Source organism: Eublepharis macularius, chromosome 1 (assembly GCF_028583425.1).
Source record: "Eublepharis macularius isolate TG4126 chromosome 1, MPM_Emac_v1.0, whole genome shotgun sequence".
In the NCBI taxonomy this organism is placed as follows: domain Eukaryota; kingdom Metazoa; phylum Chordata; class Lepidosauria; order Squamata; family Eublepharidae; genus Eublepharis; species Eublepharis macularius.
This window is the reverse complement of record NC_072790.1, coordinates 127,927,569-127,948,122: the sequence shown is the minus strand read 5'-3', so window position 1 is coordinate 127,948,122 and position 20,554 is coordinate 127,927,569. Positions and strand designations below refer to the sequence as shown.

The 20,554-nt window shown below is 44.3% G+C and overlaps 1 protein-coding gene across 1 annotated transcript in view; it reads right to left on the bottom strand.

The window, feature by feature from the left end:
- Positions 1-4,784: 4,784 nt before the first annotated feature.
- Positions 4,785-20,554, bottom strand: part of UST (uronyl 2-sulfotransferase) — a 255,515-nt gene continuing 239,745 nt past the window's right edge. The window contains exon 8 of the mRNA XM_054992691.1: positions 4,785-8,823. Coding sequence (XP_054848666.1) covers positions 8,537-8,823 — 287 coding nt within the window. The 3' untranslated portion in view covers positions 4,785-8,536. The remainder of the gene's footprint in view (positions 8,824-20,554) is intronic.

The window sequence follows — 20,554 nt, the reverse complement described above, 5'->3', positions numbered from 1 at the left end:
AGTTTTTTAAAAATTATTTTCTCCCTTTCAAAGTACAAGTAGGCAAAGCATTATGACACATTACACCAGCAGTCCCCCACACAGAAAAATAACACAACTCACTTAACATCAGAGAATCACAAAGCACAATTCCTGTAAAAAACACTTTATTTCTTGAACAGCTTTAGGTTACACAGCAGGGGGGCACACCAAAGGGCATGGCAGCAGTATCTTACACAAAAATAACACAACTCTTTTCACATCAGAGAATCACAAAAGCACAATTCCTGTCAAAAACACTTTATTTCTTGAACAGCTTTAGGTTACACAGTAGGAGGGCACAACAGGACATGATAGCAGTGTACTACACAAAATAATACAACCCACTTCACCGTTTTTGACAGCAATTGTGTTTGGGTGATTCTCTGATGTGAAGTGAGTTGTGTTATTTTTGTGTAAGATACTGCTGCCATGCCCTTTGGTGTGCCCCCCTGCTGTGTAACCTAAAGCTGTTCAAGAAATAAAGTGTCTTTGACAGGAATTGTGCTTTTGTGATTCTCTGATGTTAAGTGAGTTGTGTTATTTTTCTGTGTGGGGGACTGCTGGTGTAATGTGTCATAATGCTTTGCCTACTTGTACTTTGAAAGGGAGAAAATAATTTTTAAAAACCTTTATTTTGTGTTGTTCGTGTTTTATTCCTTGTTGTGCAGTTGGTTCCCATCATAGGGAACAATGGGGCTGGCTGGCCAGCCATCTCTGTAGGTGGTGGGGGAATTTGAGGGAGGGTGTCTGTGGTTCAGGTGCTCTTTCACAGGGACCAGCTGGCACTCAGAAGTGTGCCCGCCATTGTGGCACTCCTGGGCTGTGCAGAATTGCCCAGGGAAAGAGAGTTTAGAAGTTCCCAGCATAGGGAACAAAGGGAGAGGGCTGGCCTTTGCCAGCCTGTTCCTGGGGTTATGGGTGTGGGGCTGCTGGGGGTGGATTTGGGTCTGTGAGGGGCTAATGTGGGGATTTGGGTCTGTGTGTGGCAGCTGGGGGGGAATTGGGTTTGTGTGGGGCTGTAGGAGGTGGACTTTGGGGGCTGAGAGCACCTACTTGGGGAGGCCAAGAAATGCCCCCCCCCAAGTGGGAGCAGGCTGAGCCTTGGTGGGGGGTGGGAGTAGAGGTGGGAGAAGGGCCCCTGAGGGTTGGGGGGCATTTTGCATGCAAAATGCCACCCCTGGCAAGACAAGCCTCCCCCAGCTGTAAGTAGTAGAGAAAAGAGCACCTACTTGGGGAGGCCATGAAATGCCCCCCCCCAAGTGGGAGCAGGCTGTGCCTTGGTGGGGGGTGGGAGGAAAGGTGGGAGAAGGACCCCTGAGGGTTGGGGGGCATTTTGCATGCAAAATGCCACCCCTGGCAAGACAAGCCTCCCCCAGCTGTAAGTAGTAGAGAAAAGAGCACCTACTTGGGGAGGCCATGAAATGCCCCCCAAGTGGGAGCAGGCTGTGCTTTGGTGGGGGGTGGGAGGAAGGGTGGGAGAAGGGCCCCTGAGGGTTGGGGGGCATTTTGCATGCAAAATGCCACCCCTGGCAAGACAAGCCTCCCCCAGCTGTAAGTAGTAGAGAAAAGAGCACCTACTTGGGGAGGCCATGAAATGCCCCCCCAAGTGGGAGCAGGCTGAGCCTTGGTGGGGGGTGGGAGGAAGGGTGGGAGAAGGGCCCCAGAGGGTTGGGGGGCATTTTGCATGCAAAATGCCACCCCTGGCAAAGGAAGCCTGCCTCTTCATTTTTTCCCCATAGGAAATAATGAAGAAGATGAGCAGCAGCAAGCTAACAATATGCTCACCCTTCCCTTTCTTATGCGAGGATAGGGGGACCTGGTTTGGGGGGCCATAACATGGCCCCCCAAAGTCCAATCGGTCTGAAACTTGGGGGGTTGTTAGAGAGGGGTTAGAGGAAGGTCCCCACCAATTTTGGGAAAATGCCTCCCCCAGGCATCCGGGAAGACGGAGGCATTTTCCCATTGAAAAACCCGAAACAACCCGAAACGTTTTGGGTTATTTTCTTTCGATTAACCCGAAACGTTTCGGGTTTCCCAAAACGTTTCGGATAACCTGAAACAACCCGAAACAAGTTTGTTTCGGGTTTCTTTCGGGTTTCAGAAACCCGAATTGCACACCCCTACTGGCAACCCTATGTGGTGGGCATTTTGGCAGGTTCATGTGTGAGACTCACATCGAAATGGCCCCTAGAAAGGTTGTGCACCATTTCTCCATGAACATTTAAAAACTCAGTTGCCATACTGATTTTTATATAAAGTCCCTATTCAGTTTTGTACCATCTTTCTTCAACTGTCTGCAGTATCCTTGACCTGATTTTTACCTCAGAACACAGAGTTCCACAGCTGACCAGTCAGAGAGAGGGCAAGCAAACAGGCCCCATAGTAGGGTTGCCAGGTCCAGGTTGGGAAATTCCTGGAGATTTTGGAGCTGGAGCCTGGATAGAGGGGGGTTTGGGGAAGGGAGGGGGCTCAGAATGGTATAATACCATAGAGTCCACTCTCCAAAACAGCCATTTTCTCCAGGGGAACTGATCTCTGTCACCTGGAGATCAGTTGTAATTCCAGGAGGCCTCCAGCCACACCCTGGAGGCTGGCAACCCTACACCACAGGGAGATTGGCAACCCTAGTGAACTTTTAGGGGAAGACTGGGAGGTACATTTTACCTCAGGACACATTCAATGACTCCCTTAGCGACTGTTTAGAATGTTGGGCTGAGCCCCAATAAGGCTGCATATGCAAATGACCTTGAAAAGCTAGCCCAATCAGGGAAGAGTGGCCGAGCTGGCAGTTGGGAGTGGGGGGGAAGCAGGCTGTAGCCTGCCAGCCACACAGGGAAGCTGTATCCCTATGGGAAAACACATTTTACCCCTTTTTACTCCCTTAGGGGGCGAATTTCTTAAAATCCCTTCTTAGTCAGCCTCTACATCACAAAAGGATCATTCTCGTTTCTCGGTCCAGGGGTTTGGGCTGGGCATTGATGAGTCAGTCAGGACACTTGTCTTTATATTACAACATACAATACATTAATATATATTTGTAGTAAAGCGTGTATTTACTGCTAATAATTTCAGAAAGCACCATGGACATTCCTATTCTTTAGGGAAGTAAGGGACATTAGGTATTTTCCTTTGAGTCAGTATTGTTTTGGAAAAAGAGAGCTGGCTGGACAATTATTCCTTTTCCTTCCACGATGAGGAGAAATGTGCAACATCGTTTGACACTGTGATATTTATAAGGCAAAGTTGAGGTCAAAGTTGCTGAACACTTTCCAAATTCCAGTACTGTTTTTCACAAAGAGCCTCACTGCTATTGAGTCTATAGTCTGTTTCACATACATGGACCCAATCACATTCCCACATATACACACTCTTTTGCCAACACAAAAATTAAAAAAAAATCTTGTGCATTATTCAGGACTTTCACAGAAAATTTCCAACAAGCTATCCCTTTATTAGGAATGCGCTTTTCATGCTCAGAGGGACATGACCTCATAACCTTAAACACAACCCAAGCTTTGCAGGACAAATACATACAGAAAGATTCCAACCATGTTCAAGAGCAAGACTGGCATCCCTATCTCCATTCCTGACTCTCCCAATTTTACTCTTCAACTGATCAGTGTTGTCTACTGGGTTTAGAACTAGTAACCAAGCTGGTTCTCAAAAGTACATGGTCTCCCTCAGAGTTACATAGATTCTTTGAGACCGACACTATGTGAATTTTATGCCTACAGAAAGTTAATATTTGTATTTATATGTACTTTTCAGTTCAGGAAACTGGATTTTTTAAATGTTATCTTTCAGGAGAAATATTAAATATATATTTTTATGTCTGTCTGTGTTCTAAAGGATTCTCTCATGAATTTTTTTTTAGGTAATCTATTGGAGAAACAGACTACTTCAAAAAGCTGAACTGATTATAGAAAGAGAATAGAAAACGGTACTATATATATTTGGTTGAATTTCGGAGTCATTGCAAAAACTTTCTCAAATATTCATAAAGTACTTTAAACAGAACTGATATTCAGAATAAGGAAAATGGGTTAGTAAGATTTTGTTCTGTACAACGTTATCCATATCCTTGTACTGAATTATTTGAACTTCACAAAAGGTTGTTTCAGGTTGGTAGCCATGTTGGTCTGCAGCAGAACAGCAAGATTTGAGTCCAATAGCACTTTAACAACCAACAAGATTTTCAGCTACAAGTAGGAATGGAGATCCCTAAGGCTTAATATCTCAATCAGAAGATGGGGGGCAGGGGTTTACAATAAAAGCAGGATGCAAAAATACAATGCAGGGGAGAAATGCTTAGGGGTAGGAAATGCAAAAAATTAGCATTTCAAAGGAGAAACAATATGAACAGAAATTACTAGACTTAATTAGAGGGCTGCATTGTTGATTGCCCTGCTAGAAAGTTTTGAAAAAGAAAGAGCATTTATGGAATTTTTTAGAGCAATAATCAACATGCCCACCCTTTTCAACATAGCATTATTAGCAAGGTCAGTTGTTTCAGTTTAAAATGAATGATAAGATACATTTTGAATTTAAAACTCTGTGCTATTTTACCAGACAGCTTTATTCTTCTGCTTCAGTTTAGCATTAACCATTCCATTGAAAGACACAAACTCAAAAACTGTGCTCAACTAGTACTTCCAGTGATTTCACAACATATGGATATTAAAAAACTGCAGGAATGATTGTACATCTTTTAAAGTACAGAAGGATGCCCACACAGACACAAAAGACAGAAGGCATACTTTATCCTTGAGAATTACAGGCTTTTATTAATTTGTACAGAATTTAATTATTTTCAAATACTTTTAACAGTAAGTTTTCTTGGATGCAAGAATAAAAGCATCCATTCAGTGTAGATTCTCCTAGAAATGAAGAGTCAGCAGCAGTACTCCTTTAAAAATGCTGGAAGTTAGACTTGACTGCTTTTATTAACTAGAATCTATATTTCTATATTTAATATAACACTTTTTATGGCCTGTGTTATCAATTTTACCACAATATGGATGCAAGTCTTCACAAAGGCCAGGTGACAAAGAATGTTCATAGAAAGTAAAATATTCCACATGTACCTTTAAGAGCAATAAAGACATTCATGGTTTCATAATGCAAGTGCATTCAAGATAACTGCAATGCAACTGTACCTCCTCAGAATACAATAAATTAAACAAATGTTTCATTTATTAATACTATTTTGAAAATTATAGTCAAGAGGGTTTGGGGGCCATTAAGAGCATTTTCTTTCTTGTGTTTATTTTTTTACATAAAACTTTGTAAATTTGCCTGAGGACTGTGGACAAATAGTGCCTACATATTATGCAGCATACCCTTATCTGTATTATCCAGTTAAAAGCAATGTATGACTCCAAGCTGTTCCCACTATTCTTCAAAAATTATGCCACTTAACAGCACTACTACATGTTGGCCGGGCAGTGCTGAGTGTTCACTGTATTGTTTACGTAAGAAAAAAAAGCTTTGCTTTTGGGCCTTGCGCACCTCAAGGTACAACTTAGAGTCCAACCAATTGAACATCCATAATTGTATTTTCCATGTCTTTTTTAGTATCAGCTGCAAGCTCACTGACCTAACTGGATCAAAAACTGCAATACTCTGAGGAAGCAAGGTTTAAAATCTCCCCCTGCCCCCCCCCAGCACTGTTTTCCTGATCTAAATTGCCACTGCAAAAGCAGCTATTTACCCTGATAAGAAAAACATAGATACCCTTTCCATGGTGAGAATAAAAGGGATGACCTTTAACCATTATGTCTGCATAGGGTTGCCAGGTCTGGGTTGGGAAATTCCTGGAGATTTGAGGGGGTGGAGCCTGCAGAGCATGGGGCTTGGGAAGGGGAGGGATCTCAGTGGGGTATAATGCCATAGAGTGACCCTCCAAAGCAGCCATTTTCTCCAGGGGAACTGATGTCTGTCATCTGAAGATGAGTTGTAATTCCAGGAGATCTCCAGCTACCACTTGGAGCCTGGCAACCCTAAAGGAAAGGATGTTCGCTGTTATGTGAAGAGTTCCAAATGGAAATATTAGTGGACTAAAATAAAAAGGGTTAAATGAATTATTTATGATCTAAGGAAGTCGGTGAATAAGTTAATGAATATTTCATTAAAATATAGGACAACTAACCTAATGTACATATATGCTCTCTTATTTTCACATATGCCAAGAACCCATCTCCACTCCACTTACAGAGATTTACAGAAAAAAGTATGGTACTTTCTAAAAGGCTGTCATGGGCTGAAGGCATGTAACAGTAATTTTCATTCTGTTAAAACAAACAAACCACCAGATCAAAATAATATCATCTAAATGAACTCCTTTCCTGAGTAACTTTTAATTTGGAATGTGCTGAAAAGTTACAATAAATAAGTCACACGATTAACAAACTAAAATGTGCTTCTAAACCATTTAAAGTAAATTCTAAAATCTATTTCATGACAGATAAATGGCCTGTTGTATTAGGAGACTTAAAAGCTTATGTGCCAAATAAATTTATAAAGTACCTTTCTGGGACGAGAAGACAAGCTGCTGGTACAAAAAATATACAACATTAAAACAGCAAGTAAATCAGCCAACAGCTGTTGCTTTTAATTTTGCAAAGTATTCATGGCAGAGAATAGTATTAAATAGATTGATAAAAATAGATTTAAGTGGTGGTAAAACTGCTGAAAAGGTTAGCATGTTAAACTACCCAGGACTCTTGCAATATGGATAAAATATTGAGCATTTTTTTAAAAAAAATGTGTGAATATTAATTTTCTTTCCGAAATAAAACAATTCCACAGTGTGTAAACTAATCATTAATCTTCAAATGTAATTTCATAGAAACCACTTAAAATATACAATGCAGCATCTTGGTTAATTATTATTGACTCTTTCTAGAACCTAGTGTGTTCCTTCAGAGTAGTGCACTGGAACCACAACATTAGAATGCAACTAGTTATAAGAGAATTTGTCCATTGAGCTTTAGCCAATTATGTGTGTTTAATTTTGCCCTGAAGAGAACAGTAAAAAATAGAATACAATAGACTGTGGTGGCTTACATTATTACGTGCATCTCACAGGCTCCAGGAAGGGACTTTGCTGGAGATGTGTCGACAGATAACAAAAACATTAGAAGTAACACCAAATGCTACCTCTGAAATACTGCCCCCTCCAACTTCCCTGCTCCTAGGAGTAGCAATTTAATGTTATCTAAAAATGAAATCCTACCCTCAAATCATAGTTGACTTATGGCAACCCCTGGTAGGGTTTTCATGGCAAGGCACTAACAGAGGTGGTTTGCCATTACCTGGCTCTGTAACCCTAGTCTTTGCTGGAGGTGTTCCATCCAATTACTAACCAAGGCCAACCCTGCTTAGTTTCTGAGATCTGACAAGATCAGGCTCCCCTGGGCTATCCAAGTCAGGGCTAATGTTATCTCCCCTGCTTGCTAATTCTACTACTCTGAACTGCACCTTATGGAGAAGACATTTGTTATTCCCAGTGCCTTAAAGAATACCTGCAAAGTCAAAACATCTGCAGTTGTTAAACATTTGATGGTTCTCTTGATGACAGTAGTAAGCCTCCTCTGTACCTCCGTAACCATCACCGAATATGTCCCCAGTTTCATTTACTAACATTACAGTATTCAGTATCTGCTTTTCACTAGTCCAGAGTATTAAGACATACATCAGAGGGAGACAATGATCTTTAGCAAGAGCATCCCTAATTACAATCAGTTAATGAGATAAACAGCTGATACATTTATGACTTTACAGAAATGTTCTTTCAACCAAGAACCCACATGTCATTTTCCAGCTACTTCAATATTCTGGCTCCACTTATTAAACATGTCTAGTATTAAGTTAGGAATTAAATGCTAAAGATATTTTCCTTTCATATAAAAAAGTAACACCAATGAATTCTTCATAGTCTAACACCAGTATCTTGAGCAAAATGTGCTTTCTGTGAATGCCATCCTTTCCAGCTTTCTTCCACTTTGAATGCTACTGGAATTTAATGAAACCAGCTATTTTAACTGCATAGTTAGCTTAATATCCCCTCATTGTAATGCCTCTCTTAGGAGAATGGAGGCCTAGCTCATAGTCCTATGATGTAGTTGCAATGAATTTCTTCATTATTTTAGCAAAACAGTACTTCCTATTAGATGATGAAACAAGTTTCTAGTACTTTCTTGTTAGTTCCAGATGCTCAAATGAGAATGTGTACTCATTTATATGAATACCATTACAGAAAAACACATATGTGATAAAATAAGAAATTGCATTTTTAGAAGTATGCCTTAGTCACTATGATCCTATGGAGCCAAGAAAAACAAAAACAACTTAAAACACACACATAAACCCTTCCCAAATGAGGACTCTCCCTTCTCTTCAACCTGGGAGAAAATGTTTTTATGCTGCTGCACATTAACTCGCTTTCTTAAGGAATTTTATGATTAGTTTTTGAAAAATCTGGAACCATTAACCAGAGGAGAAAGTGATGCTTGCATCACCTTTTATAGATATCTTCCAACCACTTTTCATCATCTTGCTCCTCATCTTCTGTTATTGGCTCTTCAGTTTCCATAGGAGAAGGAATGGCAATTTCTGGCTTGGGGGGAGAGTTATCACTTGGAGATCTCAGTCCAAACTTGCGCTTTACCAGGTGAAACTGATCTTTGACATAATGGTAAAACTCATATTCATATCTCATGCGCTGGTACAGGATCTGTATGGCTTCTGGAGAAGGGACGGTCTTTTTCACTGTCACAGTCAGATTGCCAAGTTTCCTATGCTCTGTAAGAAATTTATACACACATGCAAAGATGACTCTGGTCAACATCTGTACACTAAATATATCATATGTAAACAGCATTAGGATAGGAACCTAGTAAAGTAACAGAAATAAATGGCAGAAAAATGACTGTCCTTTTATTCATTATTGTGCCAAAATTGCCAGCAATTTTAACCTCGTGTATCTATGTGGGGAACCCATGATGCCCTCCTTCCTACCAGTTTCCATGTCCCTTGTCCCATCAAAACATAGACCCTAGACAGCAAAGCCTTACATGGGTTGCAAACACTTCAAAGAAGAATTCTTGGCTTCATAATTTGATTATACCAGAATTCTATTGTCTAAGGAAAAGATTCATTTCAAGCTAGTTGGGATTGTGAATAGAACTGGGGTGGGAGGGGGGAGTTTAAGAACACTAAAAGATAACTAATATACATTAAAGGATCATGATTATGTGTCTCTAGTATTTCTCTACTGTGAAAAAACTTTCAGAGATGAGGCTGAGAGAGAGCCTACACTCTTTTGTAATGCTTCCTGCACAGAATGGTAATTGAAGGGCTCCAGCAGAACTATTCAATTAATATAAGGGAAGCAATATGCAATTTTACTGGAGCATAGAGCAGGGAAGTAAAGAGACCTTGAAACCTCTGGTCTGAGTATGCATTCTTTTCCTCTGAAAGCCCAGAAATTCTAGTGAATAAGGAAGCACGTGCGCAGCCAATCAGGAAATTCTTTTGAATGAAGCAAACTGAAGGATGCTGGAATACACATCAAGATTCTTGATTATCTGAGATTGCCACACAGACTTTTATCTCTAACATTCAATTGTTTTGTGAAATATTTGTACGGTGAGAAGCAAATTCTGCAAGATGCTTCTCACAATGTCTCTTAAACAAAGTTCCATCCTTAATTATTACAGCACAATTAGTGCTCTTCTCCCAGTTCCTCATTTTGCTTCCCAACAGAAATAACTATTTAATTTGATGTTTTACAGTAATCATCTTTCTGTAGATCTAAAGGCAAAAAACAAAACCCAAAGCTTTGGGTCATATTTGCAAGCAACGCTCCCTTGCCCTTATAGATTTTTTCATAACTGGCAAAGTTACTAGCCTCCAAATTATTGCCTTCTCATTTGTTTATATTATTTTATAAACTCTTTAAAAGGCTCTTTTAATAAAAATCTGAAGTAACTCACAAATTTGCTCCTTGAAGCGAACTACCCCCCTCAATCAATTGCACATAATGGAAAAATTATGCATGCCTGGCTTCATGCCAGACTAAACACTCTAAAAATGCTGTGTAAACCCAGCTGTTCTACCAGAAGACGGGGGGACCCACACTTTATGACCTTTCAGACATTTAGCCATATGGAGGGCAACAAACTACACTATTTACTTTCAAGACTTTATTTTTGTTTTACAGTGTTTGCTTTGGCTTTCATTTCAGATTTTTTAAAAAAGTATACTGTAGCATTGTGACCAGGAGATATTTAAACCAACTGAAGTACAGCTTGCCCTTTTGAAATCAAAGCTGGAATTAAAGCAGAATGGAATCACAGGAGGTGGGAAAAAATAAATAAGGCAAAACAGTGACAAATATTTGTCATGCAAAGCTAAAAACAAAACCACTTTGCCATAGCAGTGGAAGAACAAATGTAACTCTGTAATATATGTTGCATAGCTTTTGTTTGAAAGGGAAAATCTGAAGGATTGCCTTGGTTAATTAAACACATCTTTCTATTGTACAAGAAATTTAGGAAACTGGCATACCAATTTTAAATAAGCAGTGCTAATGTATATGTTAAAATACAATATTAATAACATTTATTGTGTTTGTCCTATGCATATTCCATTCTGAGCATTCACTAGGGCACAGATGAAGCCAGGGAGAGAAAGGGCTTTTATGTAAAGATTCCCAAACTTTATAGATGCTCAACTCTTAAGGCTGGCAATCCCACGGGAAAGTCTGTTTTTGATAGCATTTAAAAACACAAAAATATAAAACAGAAACACATTAAATACCTTCAAAGAAATAAGGTGTACTGGCAGTACATCACCATGCAGCAAGTTCACACTGAATATATATTTGGTTAATAATGATTAAGTGCCATCAAGTCACAACTGATACATAGAAACCCCTCATGCAGCTTTCAAGGCAAGAGACATTTAAAGATGGTTTGCCATTGTCTGTCTCTGCATAGCAACCTAGGTCTTCCTTGGTGGTCTCCCACCAAAGCACTAGCTATGGCCAACCTAGTCTGGTCTATTCAGGCTGCTTAGCATTCTATAGTAAAAGTCAAATTAAATATATTGGAAATGTTCATACGTATCTATTAATGTATCTACCATTTGAATGGTAGAGTAGAGTCTATTTTTTGTTTGAAGGGGATATGGTCCTGCCAATGCCCGTGCACCCTTGTACCTGCGGTACCGTTCATCCACTCCTTAAGGACTTTCGCAGGAGACCCCAGTAAGGTGTGGTGAGGCTGTTGCTGAGAGAGCCCACCCTGCTGTTCCCCCAATGGCCACACCACCCTCATGACAGGCGTGCGAGTGACAAGCAAAGTCATAGCCAATGTGAGGACCATGGTCCCTGTTGCCTGTTGAAACCTCCATTCTCCCCTGCCAGAGAGCAGGCAGCCAGGGACCACATGCCCCTGTACCCCACATGCATCAAGGCACCTGGGCCCTTTTCACACTACTTGCCTGCTCCTGGAACATTGCGAAACATCATGCAAAAAAATGCAGAAGATAGCGTCTTCTTGCGAGTTTTGCACAATGTTGCGCAAAACTCTTGCGAGAAGACGCTATCTTCCACGTTTTTTGCGCGATGTTTCGCAACATTCCAGGAGCATGCAAGTAGTGTGAAAAGGGCCCTGGTTGAGGGTAGCTGCCTGGCTAAGCGGCAGGCGGGATTCATGGCCCTCCTCAAAGACGCACCCTGTGGAGTGGGGTGGGGAGGGGCTGAGACAACCGCCCCACCACAGACAAGGCAATGGGGTCCAATCAGGGCAGCCCTGGAGATTGCAGTGATAGCAGCCAGTAGACCTGACCCCCATGATGGATGGAGAGGGGGCTGTGCACCACCGGTGTGTGAGTCATACTCGCTGGTGGAGTGGCCTCCCAGCCACCTGGCTGTATCACCGGGGGGGGGGGGGGGCGCAACTCTGCAGTATGCAGGTGGTGGGATGGGAGGAAGGACATGATCTTGAACTGCAAGTTGCCCAAGCGGCACTTCAATGAGTGCCTGGCCCTCACAGATGCCTGTCACCAAATTCCCAAGGTAGTCCACAGCTGCTACTGCTGATGTGGCTAGGCCAGCCATGCACTCATGGTCTTGGGACACAGCATCCCTCCACTCGCAGGGCATCTCCAGCTGCTCCTTGCTGATCATGGCCCACATGGCAGAGAGGGTAGAGGGGAAGTGCTGTGCAGGGAGAGGGTGCCGTGCCACGGACCCCAGCACAGGACCCGTGTCTACCATATCTCCTCCAGGCTGCAGCCTGCAACACCCACCCCCAAGTCCACCTGTCCCAATAGCCTACAATCCCCCTCTGTGCCCCCCACCAGCATTGCCCCGCCCCCCTTGGAGGATGCAGGAACCACTCATGACATAGGGTTCCCTGTGGTCACAGGCTCTGTGGACCCACTGATGCTGAGGGCCTAGAGGACAGTTGTTCCTGCTGCCGCAACCCATTGCAAGGGAGTAATGGCTTGAAGATGCACCACCATTTCAGTGGAGATTGTCAGCATACAGGCCCCTGTAGCAGAGATACTGGGTGCTTGGGCAGGGCCTCTGGCATGCCTCTGAGGGCCGTGATGCCCCCACCTCCTCACCCTGTCACCTGCCATGTATGATTCCTGGGTTTTGGGATCATGCGGTGCATTGGCCAGCTCCAGCTCCTCCTGGCTCTCCCTCAGCCCTGGAGGGGGGCTAAGTTTGGGGACTGCAGTGGGGTGCTCCCCAACAGCCTTTGTGCCAGTGGTACCTGATGGGTCTGGAGTGGCATCTGCACCAGGTGGTTCAACTGCAGGAGAGAAATGAGAGTGTGTGCGGCCTGCAAGGGAAGCTGGACCCTGTCCTCAGGTCCCCTGGCTGCCTGTGGTCATGAGCTTACCATTCAGCACCTTGATATTGAGGCCGTACATAACAGGAGGGATCACCGTGCACATGATCACCTCAACCATGAGTAAATCCTCCTGCCCCCAGATCCCAGCCATGAGGGTGCGCACATGCTTCTGAGCTGGCTCAAAGGAATCATTCCATTGCTTCATTGTGCACAGATCCATCTGCATGCTGTACCCAGGGCTGACACTCACTCCACCACATTGCACCAAAAGGCCTGACTAGCGGCTAGGGTGCTTCTGGCCATGGCGAGGGCGATGCTGGCATGCTCTACCACCAAGCTGTTCTCTGTCTGTGCTCTGTTTAGCTGCTGCTGGCTGCTGCTCCCTCCAGAACACTCCGCAGCTATGCTGCCCACAGACATAGGAATGCAGAGGCAAGGCCATGCAATGTGGGGAAGCCCCAAGAGTTACCCTCTCTGCCCCTGGCTGGCAAGCTACAGGATGGACACTGAGCAGCTGGAAGCCACTCCTTGGCCTCTGGTTGCAGGCCAGGGGGCTAGGGCTGGGTGCTGGGTGCTGGGTCAGGTGGGATGTGGACCACTGCCCCTGTGTGGGAAGACTTTGTCCAGTGCCTGTTCCTGCTGTCCCTGGTCCCAGGGTCCACCTGCTCTACTGGCACTGTATGTTTGGGTGGCATGTTGGCGCTGGAGGAGGCACTGAACCAGGCAATACTGGGAGTCCCTCTACACCCTCCAGATCCCAGACAGCATCTGCCTGGATTGTTTCTGCCTAGACAGGGCAGCCAACCAGGATCTCTGCAAGGAGCTGTGGGCAGTGCTCTAGGAACAAGCTCCAGCTCCCAGGTCCTTTCCTATCCTGCAGAAAACTCTCCTTCTGTTTCCTGATCACGAGATCATTCCAAGGTGTGGTGGCTGAGATCCTGGAGATGTTCCAATCCTCCACAAGCCACTGTCTCCATGGCTTCCTGTGCCATGCTGTGCTGCCTCTGGAAGCACATTCACTTCCCCATGGAGGAGTCCGCCCTGGACCCCATCCCAGCTGGGTTCATCTCCCTTCCGGGGTTTCTGAATGTCATAGGCACCCGTCCCATGAGGAGCCCCAGGTCTACTAGAATCAGCACTACTTCCACAGCATCAACATCCAGGTGGTGTGCGACCACCAGGGCATCTTCATAGACCTGATGGCCAAGTTCCCGGGGAGCATTCATGATGCCCAAATCTTCACAACTTCTGGCCTGAACCCTTGCCATGTGGCTGGAGGTCAAAGGCTGGCTGCTGGATAGTTGGCCCTGGAGGGCTGTGGCAGGGAGGATGCACTGTTGGCTGATGTCTTCCCTACTTGCATAGGTGACCGGGGCTATCCATTCCTCCCATATCTCCTGACTCCATATCTCTTGGACAAGATGGCAGACCATGCCACCTACAACCAAGTTCACCAGTGGGTGCTAATGGTCATTAAGAGAGTATTCAGCCAGCTTAAGATGTGGTTCCAATGCCTGCATCATATGGGGGCCACTGGGCAATGCAGCCCATGGCACTGGTGAAGCTCATGGCTATGCCCCTGACAAAGGGACCAGGAGAGGAGCCCTGGAATGGGGCCCCAGCCACCACTTCACCTGAGCCAGCAATAGAGCACAATGACAGGAGCAGCGAATTGTGAGCAAGTGCATGAGCTTTAAGTTGCCTGACAGGGCTCAGGTCACTGGCCTCCCCTACCTGGCAGTGCCCCCTGGGGGATGGAGAGCTCACTGCTTCCACCCCCTGCCACCGCAAAGGATCTCCATATGCAGATGAGGGGGCCATCTTGGAGAGAACTGCTTTCAGTTGTGCCTTGCCAGGGAGGTAATTGTGGGAACCTCATTCTGGCAGCTGCTGCAGCTGCCCCAAGACCTCCAACAGCTGCTGGCCAGCTTCCCTGCACCAGGGAGGATGGGCCAGTTACTGTGACTGAAAAACCCACTTGAAGATGGTGGGCAGGGATATTGTGAGCAGGTGGCTCATCCAGCACAGGGGGCCTTCAGGCTAACTGGGCCAGTCTGATTGGGACTGTTAACTCTGGAAGTACTGCTATGGAGCTGGCACGTGACTGAAGCACCACACATGTTCTCCTACCTCCCTGGACCAATATTCCACATGGAAGCACTGATCTGGGGGGGGGGCATCGCTTCTTTCTCTTCGGTAGTCCCTGGGTTAACAGTCCCAATCGGAATAGGGGAATGATGGGCAGCTACCAGATATTGAGGCCATACACAACAGGAGGAATCACCGTGCACATGACCACCTCAACCATGAGTAAACCGTCCTGTGCCTAGATCCCAGTCATGACTGTGCACACACGCTTCTGAGCTGGCTCAAAGGAGTCATTCCATTGCTTCATTGTGCACAGATCCATCTGCATGCTGTACCCAGGGCTGACACTCACTCCGCCACACTGCACTAAAAGGCCTGACAGTGACTAGTGGCCAAGGTGCTTCTGGCTGTGGTGAGGGTGATACTGGTGTGCTCTACCACCAGGCTGTTTTCTGTCTCCGCTCCATCTGGCTGCTGCTCCCTCCAGAGCACTCCGCAGCTATGCTGCTCAGTCATAGGAATGCAGAGGCAAGGCTATGTAACATGGAAAGCCTCCCTGCTGCACAATTCAGGGGAGTCAGTGTGCCCGGTGCTCATCCTGGATCTTGCCTTCTCTCATTACCACTGTGTGGCACCGGGCCTCCAGGGTTTCATCATTCTCTTGAGCCGCCAGGAATCTAGGGTCAGTGTCTCAGGTTGGCTGACATTGAGGAGGTTGATCCAACTGGGGCTCTGTTGATGGGCCAGGCTGTTCTGCCACCTCCTCACCAGCCATTGCCTCCTGAGGAGCCATCACCAAATGCAAGGTCTGGAGGAATCCCAGGGCATCCCGCCCAAGGAGGACTGAGTATGGGAGTTCTGCCACACGGGCCAACTCTACTTCTTGGGTCATGCCCTGGCATACCATTGGCACCTGAACCCGGACCATGGAGTACTCTTTGGTGTGCCCATGAAGGCAAGCGACTGCCACAGTCTGGATTACAGGCAACACAGGTGGCAGGAGATGGGTGCAAATAATTGAAACAGAGTTCCTGCTGTCTAGCATAGCCTTCAGCTCACACCCTGCAATTGTCACCATTCCCAACAATGGAAGGGGATGCAGGGGCTCATTATTACATGTATTGTAGCCTTCTTTCTGGCACCCCCTCCTGTCAGTGAACATTCATGCCAGATGTGGTCCTCCTGGCTGCAGGTGAAACAGGGGCTTCGTGCACCGAGCACTGACCGCTCCATGCCAGAGGGCAGAGGCCTGGTCAGTCGCAGACATTTCTTCATCTGTTGGGGTGTCCTCTGTGAGACTGGCCCAGGCCGGGGTCCTTGGGACCATGGACGTGCCCGGCCATTTGTGGGCCTTCCAGTCTTTCTCTTCTGGGGGCTGGGCTCTCCCCTCCTCTTGGGCCACCTTCCTTCCCAGGGGACATCTCTGGGCTCAGCTGCTAGGAAGGTCTTACCTCTTGTCTATCATAGGTATCATCCATCTCGTAGCAGCAGCAATGTGGATGCTTCCATACCACTATGGTGACATTTGCAAAAAATGATTAATGAGTGAAAGAATTTGAATATAGCTTATGCCAGTGTGGCAGCATTTAGGCTCCTGTACTGCTGCTGATCATGTATGAATCAGGCCACAGAAGGCCAACTTAAGCTATATAATAGAATCCTTAAGTTGACATGGCAGTGGAAAACATTTTTCATGAAGCAAATTACTGGACAGCAAGATGAGACTCTTATCTCTCTCAGATAGACTTCAGATTATTTATTTCTATAATTCTATTCTATTTCTGTAGGTAAAGCAGTTTAATGAATAGGGAGGAAAAAGCCTGATGACCAGCCATCATCATATCTTCAGGCTGGAAAAAGTTCTCATCCAAAATGTAAGAACACACACTGTCAGCAGGAGTTCAGAAATCACGGCACCACAAATTCCTTTACAATGACGATGATAATACTATCATGTCATGGGGCTTTCCCCAACTAGTTCTTTTGCTACAGTATCGTTATGCTATTGTGGCAGCACAGCATAATTAAAAGAAACACAGAATTTAAAAGTTTTGATTTAGAGTAGCACCAATCATTCCTTCCACTCTAGTTGAACATTTGACAGCATTTAGTATAAAGGAAGTATGAGGGTGATCAAAAAACTAGGGACATCTGGTGCCTGTGCACACATACAAAACAGTATCAAAAGGAGAAATGAAACAATGAATCTTTAAAGCACATCGCGTTTGGCACTAAGCCTGACTGTCCTGGCCAAAAGCCAGCAATTTAGAAGCAAAGCTCTCCTTACGCTAACCCTGTTAAAACCAAGGAACGCCTGCTTCAGAAAAAATGAAGCAAGTAAACAGAACGACAAGGGAATACTGAGCTCAAAGCTTCAAAATTCCCTAGTGAAACTAAAGTAGCTTTTTCCCAGGGTTCCGATGTCTCTTCAAAAGGGAATTATTGACTCCACTGGACTACAGTTAAACAGGAAGGAACAGATTTGGGCGCAGGGGACAGACTACATTATACAACTCCAAGTTTATGGGCTGTATCCAAAGCCCTTTTATGAGCAGAAGGGCACTTTTGCAAGGTTTTTAAAAACCTGATTCTTTTATTATTTTTAAACAAAATTTATATCCCACCTTTCTACCCTCACAAAGGCCACCAAGATAGCCAACAAATTAAAACATACATACTAAAATTACATGATAAAACCATTAAAATCTACCAAAACACATCATTAAAACAGATAAAAGCAGAGCTTAAAAAGACATTAAAACAATTAAAACAAAACATTGGGCATGAAGAAATCTCCCACCACAGACCTCCTATATCACACCTGATGACATTCCTCAGGGATCAAGTAAGGTGGAGGCAGGAAAGATCTGTTCTCTGAGCTCTGCTTGCAGCTCTTTCAACCTAACCTCTGCAAATTTCAGTAAAAGAAAGCAAAATAGGTTTGCACCGAGTATGACTTTCACTTAATATTGTTACATATGGGGTATTTCCACTTCCAACAAATAGGAAACAAATTTGTAAAAATACCCACAGGCCAGGACTAGATAATGTACATCTTTTTACTGCCAATTTCTCATTTCAATAGCAAGGCTATAGTATCATCCCTAGCAACTGATGTGAATCCTACCCTTGCCAATCCATTGAGCAAAGTTTGAAGCCTTCATCCAGCCTAAGGAGCCTCCCTCCAATTTATGTGGATGAAGAACCATTTAAATTGGAGGAAGGTTCCTTAGGTTGGAGAAAGGCTTCAAAAACTGTTCTTTGAGTGGTTGTATTCAGGTAGGATCTACCCTGCTATGTACATGTGTCTTTACAAAATGTTAGTTATCTTTGTTCACCAGAATCTTAGGAGTGAAAGAGATTACAGTTGTTAAGAGAAGACCACTGCAAAACAGCTTCCTTGTAGGTGCACTTCATCACCACCCATGTAGGACACACTCGAACACACATGAAGCTGCCTTATACTAAATCAAATCATTGGTTCGTCAAGGTCAGTAGAGTCTACTCAGACTGGCAGCAGCTCCCCAGGGTCTGATCCTTTTAACTGGAGTTGCCAGGCATTGAACATGGAATCTTCTGCATGCCAAGCAGATGCTCTTCCACTGAGTCACAGCCCCTCAAAGTACAGACTACTAATTGCATGGATCACTGTCACCCCACATCGAGAGTCCCAATATTCATTCTATCTGCCATCAGGGATTTCAAATCTTACATTAATTTTATAGCTGGGGAGCAGATTAACCCAAAGGAAGTGCATGAGAATGTATTTGGAGTGGAACCTCACTAGGGGTGGATGGGAAAATAGCATTTGTGGAAGGAATTAGGAGTAGGACAGGGGGATGCAACCTCTTTCACAGCTGCTCCTTGAAACTACCATTCAGTTTTAGTAATTTTAAATGTGGCAGGCAGAATTTGACGTGCTTTTTTATATTATGAATAGTTTTCTCCTAGAATTCTGGTGAATAAAGATGGAGGAAGGTGATTCTGGATAGAAGAATCAGACTTGAACTCTATTGTGAAGGCTTCACATTCTATACAAAATATAACCTGTAAAACATATGACCCCAGCCAAACCCTCAAAACTGGAAAGCAGCTAAGATATATACTGGTTAGTGGTTCTCATTGTGTAGCCAGACTTTAGTTTTCCTGTATTAGTTCTCTCTCTCTCTCTCTCTCTCTCTCTCTCTGTGTGTAAACAGATGGAAGGGGAGAGATATGACAACAGTCTTCCATACAGCTGGGGCACAGTAATGATGATTTATCAGAGGAAAATCTTCTTCAGTACTTTTCTATCCAAGTGATAACCAAGAAACTTCCTCCTGCCATCTAACGGTATCTGGTTTTGGAACAGTATTAGTTCTCCGCCACTGTTGGTTTATACAGTGCTATCAGTGTGCCTGGCACCTTACAATATAACAAGTAAGGCCAATAATCCCTGCTCTGAAAAGTTTACAATCTAAAATTCAACATAGGTGAAGTAAATTGAAAAGGAGAATGATGCAAGAAACGTGTTTTAAGTTCCGTTAAAAGTACTTCATCTAAGTTTCAATAGGGGATGACAAGTAAAGGGTTAGGCTTCATGGGAAACATGAGCTTTGATGGGGAGAGGGGGCAACTTCATGTAGATGTTCTTGGAAGGACTTCCAAGCAAAGAAAAAGAGCAGTAAGGAAGCAAAGGTAGAGTAATTTAAGGGAGCAAAAGGCATTTGGACTGCTGAAGGTGATGGAGCTAAGAGTAAAAGCCACTGGCATCTACTAAGATAAGCTGTACAGAAGAGGAAGGGGCAAAGCCAAGAAAAACTTTAAGGGTAAGATGAGGGATTTGTGCCAGAGATGTGGGGGGGGAGGCATATTGTCTGCATGACAAACAATTAATGATTCTGGCAGTTAAATTCAGAATAGAGGTGACAAATTTGAGAAATGACAATATAACAGCCCAGGGAGCTGCAATAGTCAAGGACTATTCCCCTTAAACTGTCTGCTGGGGTCCAGAGAAGAACAAGCACACATTTTACTACACTGTGCAGGAAGAACATATTCTAAAGTAGCTGAGCTGACCTCACCTCTTAATCCAAGGTGGAACTTGAAAGGTGGTAAGGATCAGGAATGAGGAACTATCAGCATAAGGCAAAGGCAGAATGTTCTTTGGAGATATTAAGTTTAAGTTCAGTAGAGGTACTTTATGGCCTGATCTTGTCAGATACTGGAAGCCAAGCAGGGTCAGTGTTGGTCAATATTTGGATGGAAGACCACCAAGGAAAGTCCAGAGTCACTATGTAGAGGTAGGTAATGGCAAACTACCTCTCTTCGTCTCTTGCCTTCAAAATCCCAGCAGGGATCGCCACAAATCAGCTGTGACTTGATGGCACTTTCCACCATCAGAGATACTTTATACCATTGGTCATTAGTATTGGGATTCACTATTGTAGTCTGATACATACAGCACATCATGTTTTATGTGGGTCACAACTAGACATGGGCACGAATGGAAAAAACAACCCTGAACACCCTGTTCGGCGTTCGTTGCCATCCATGAACAATGAACAACGAACATGGACAAACATGAACTGTTCCTG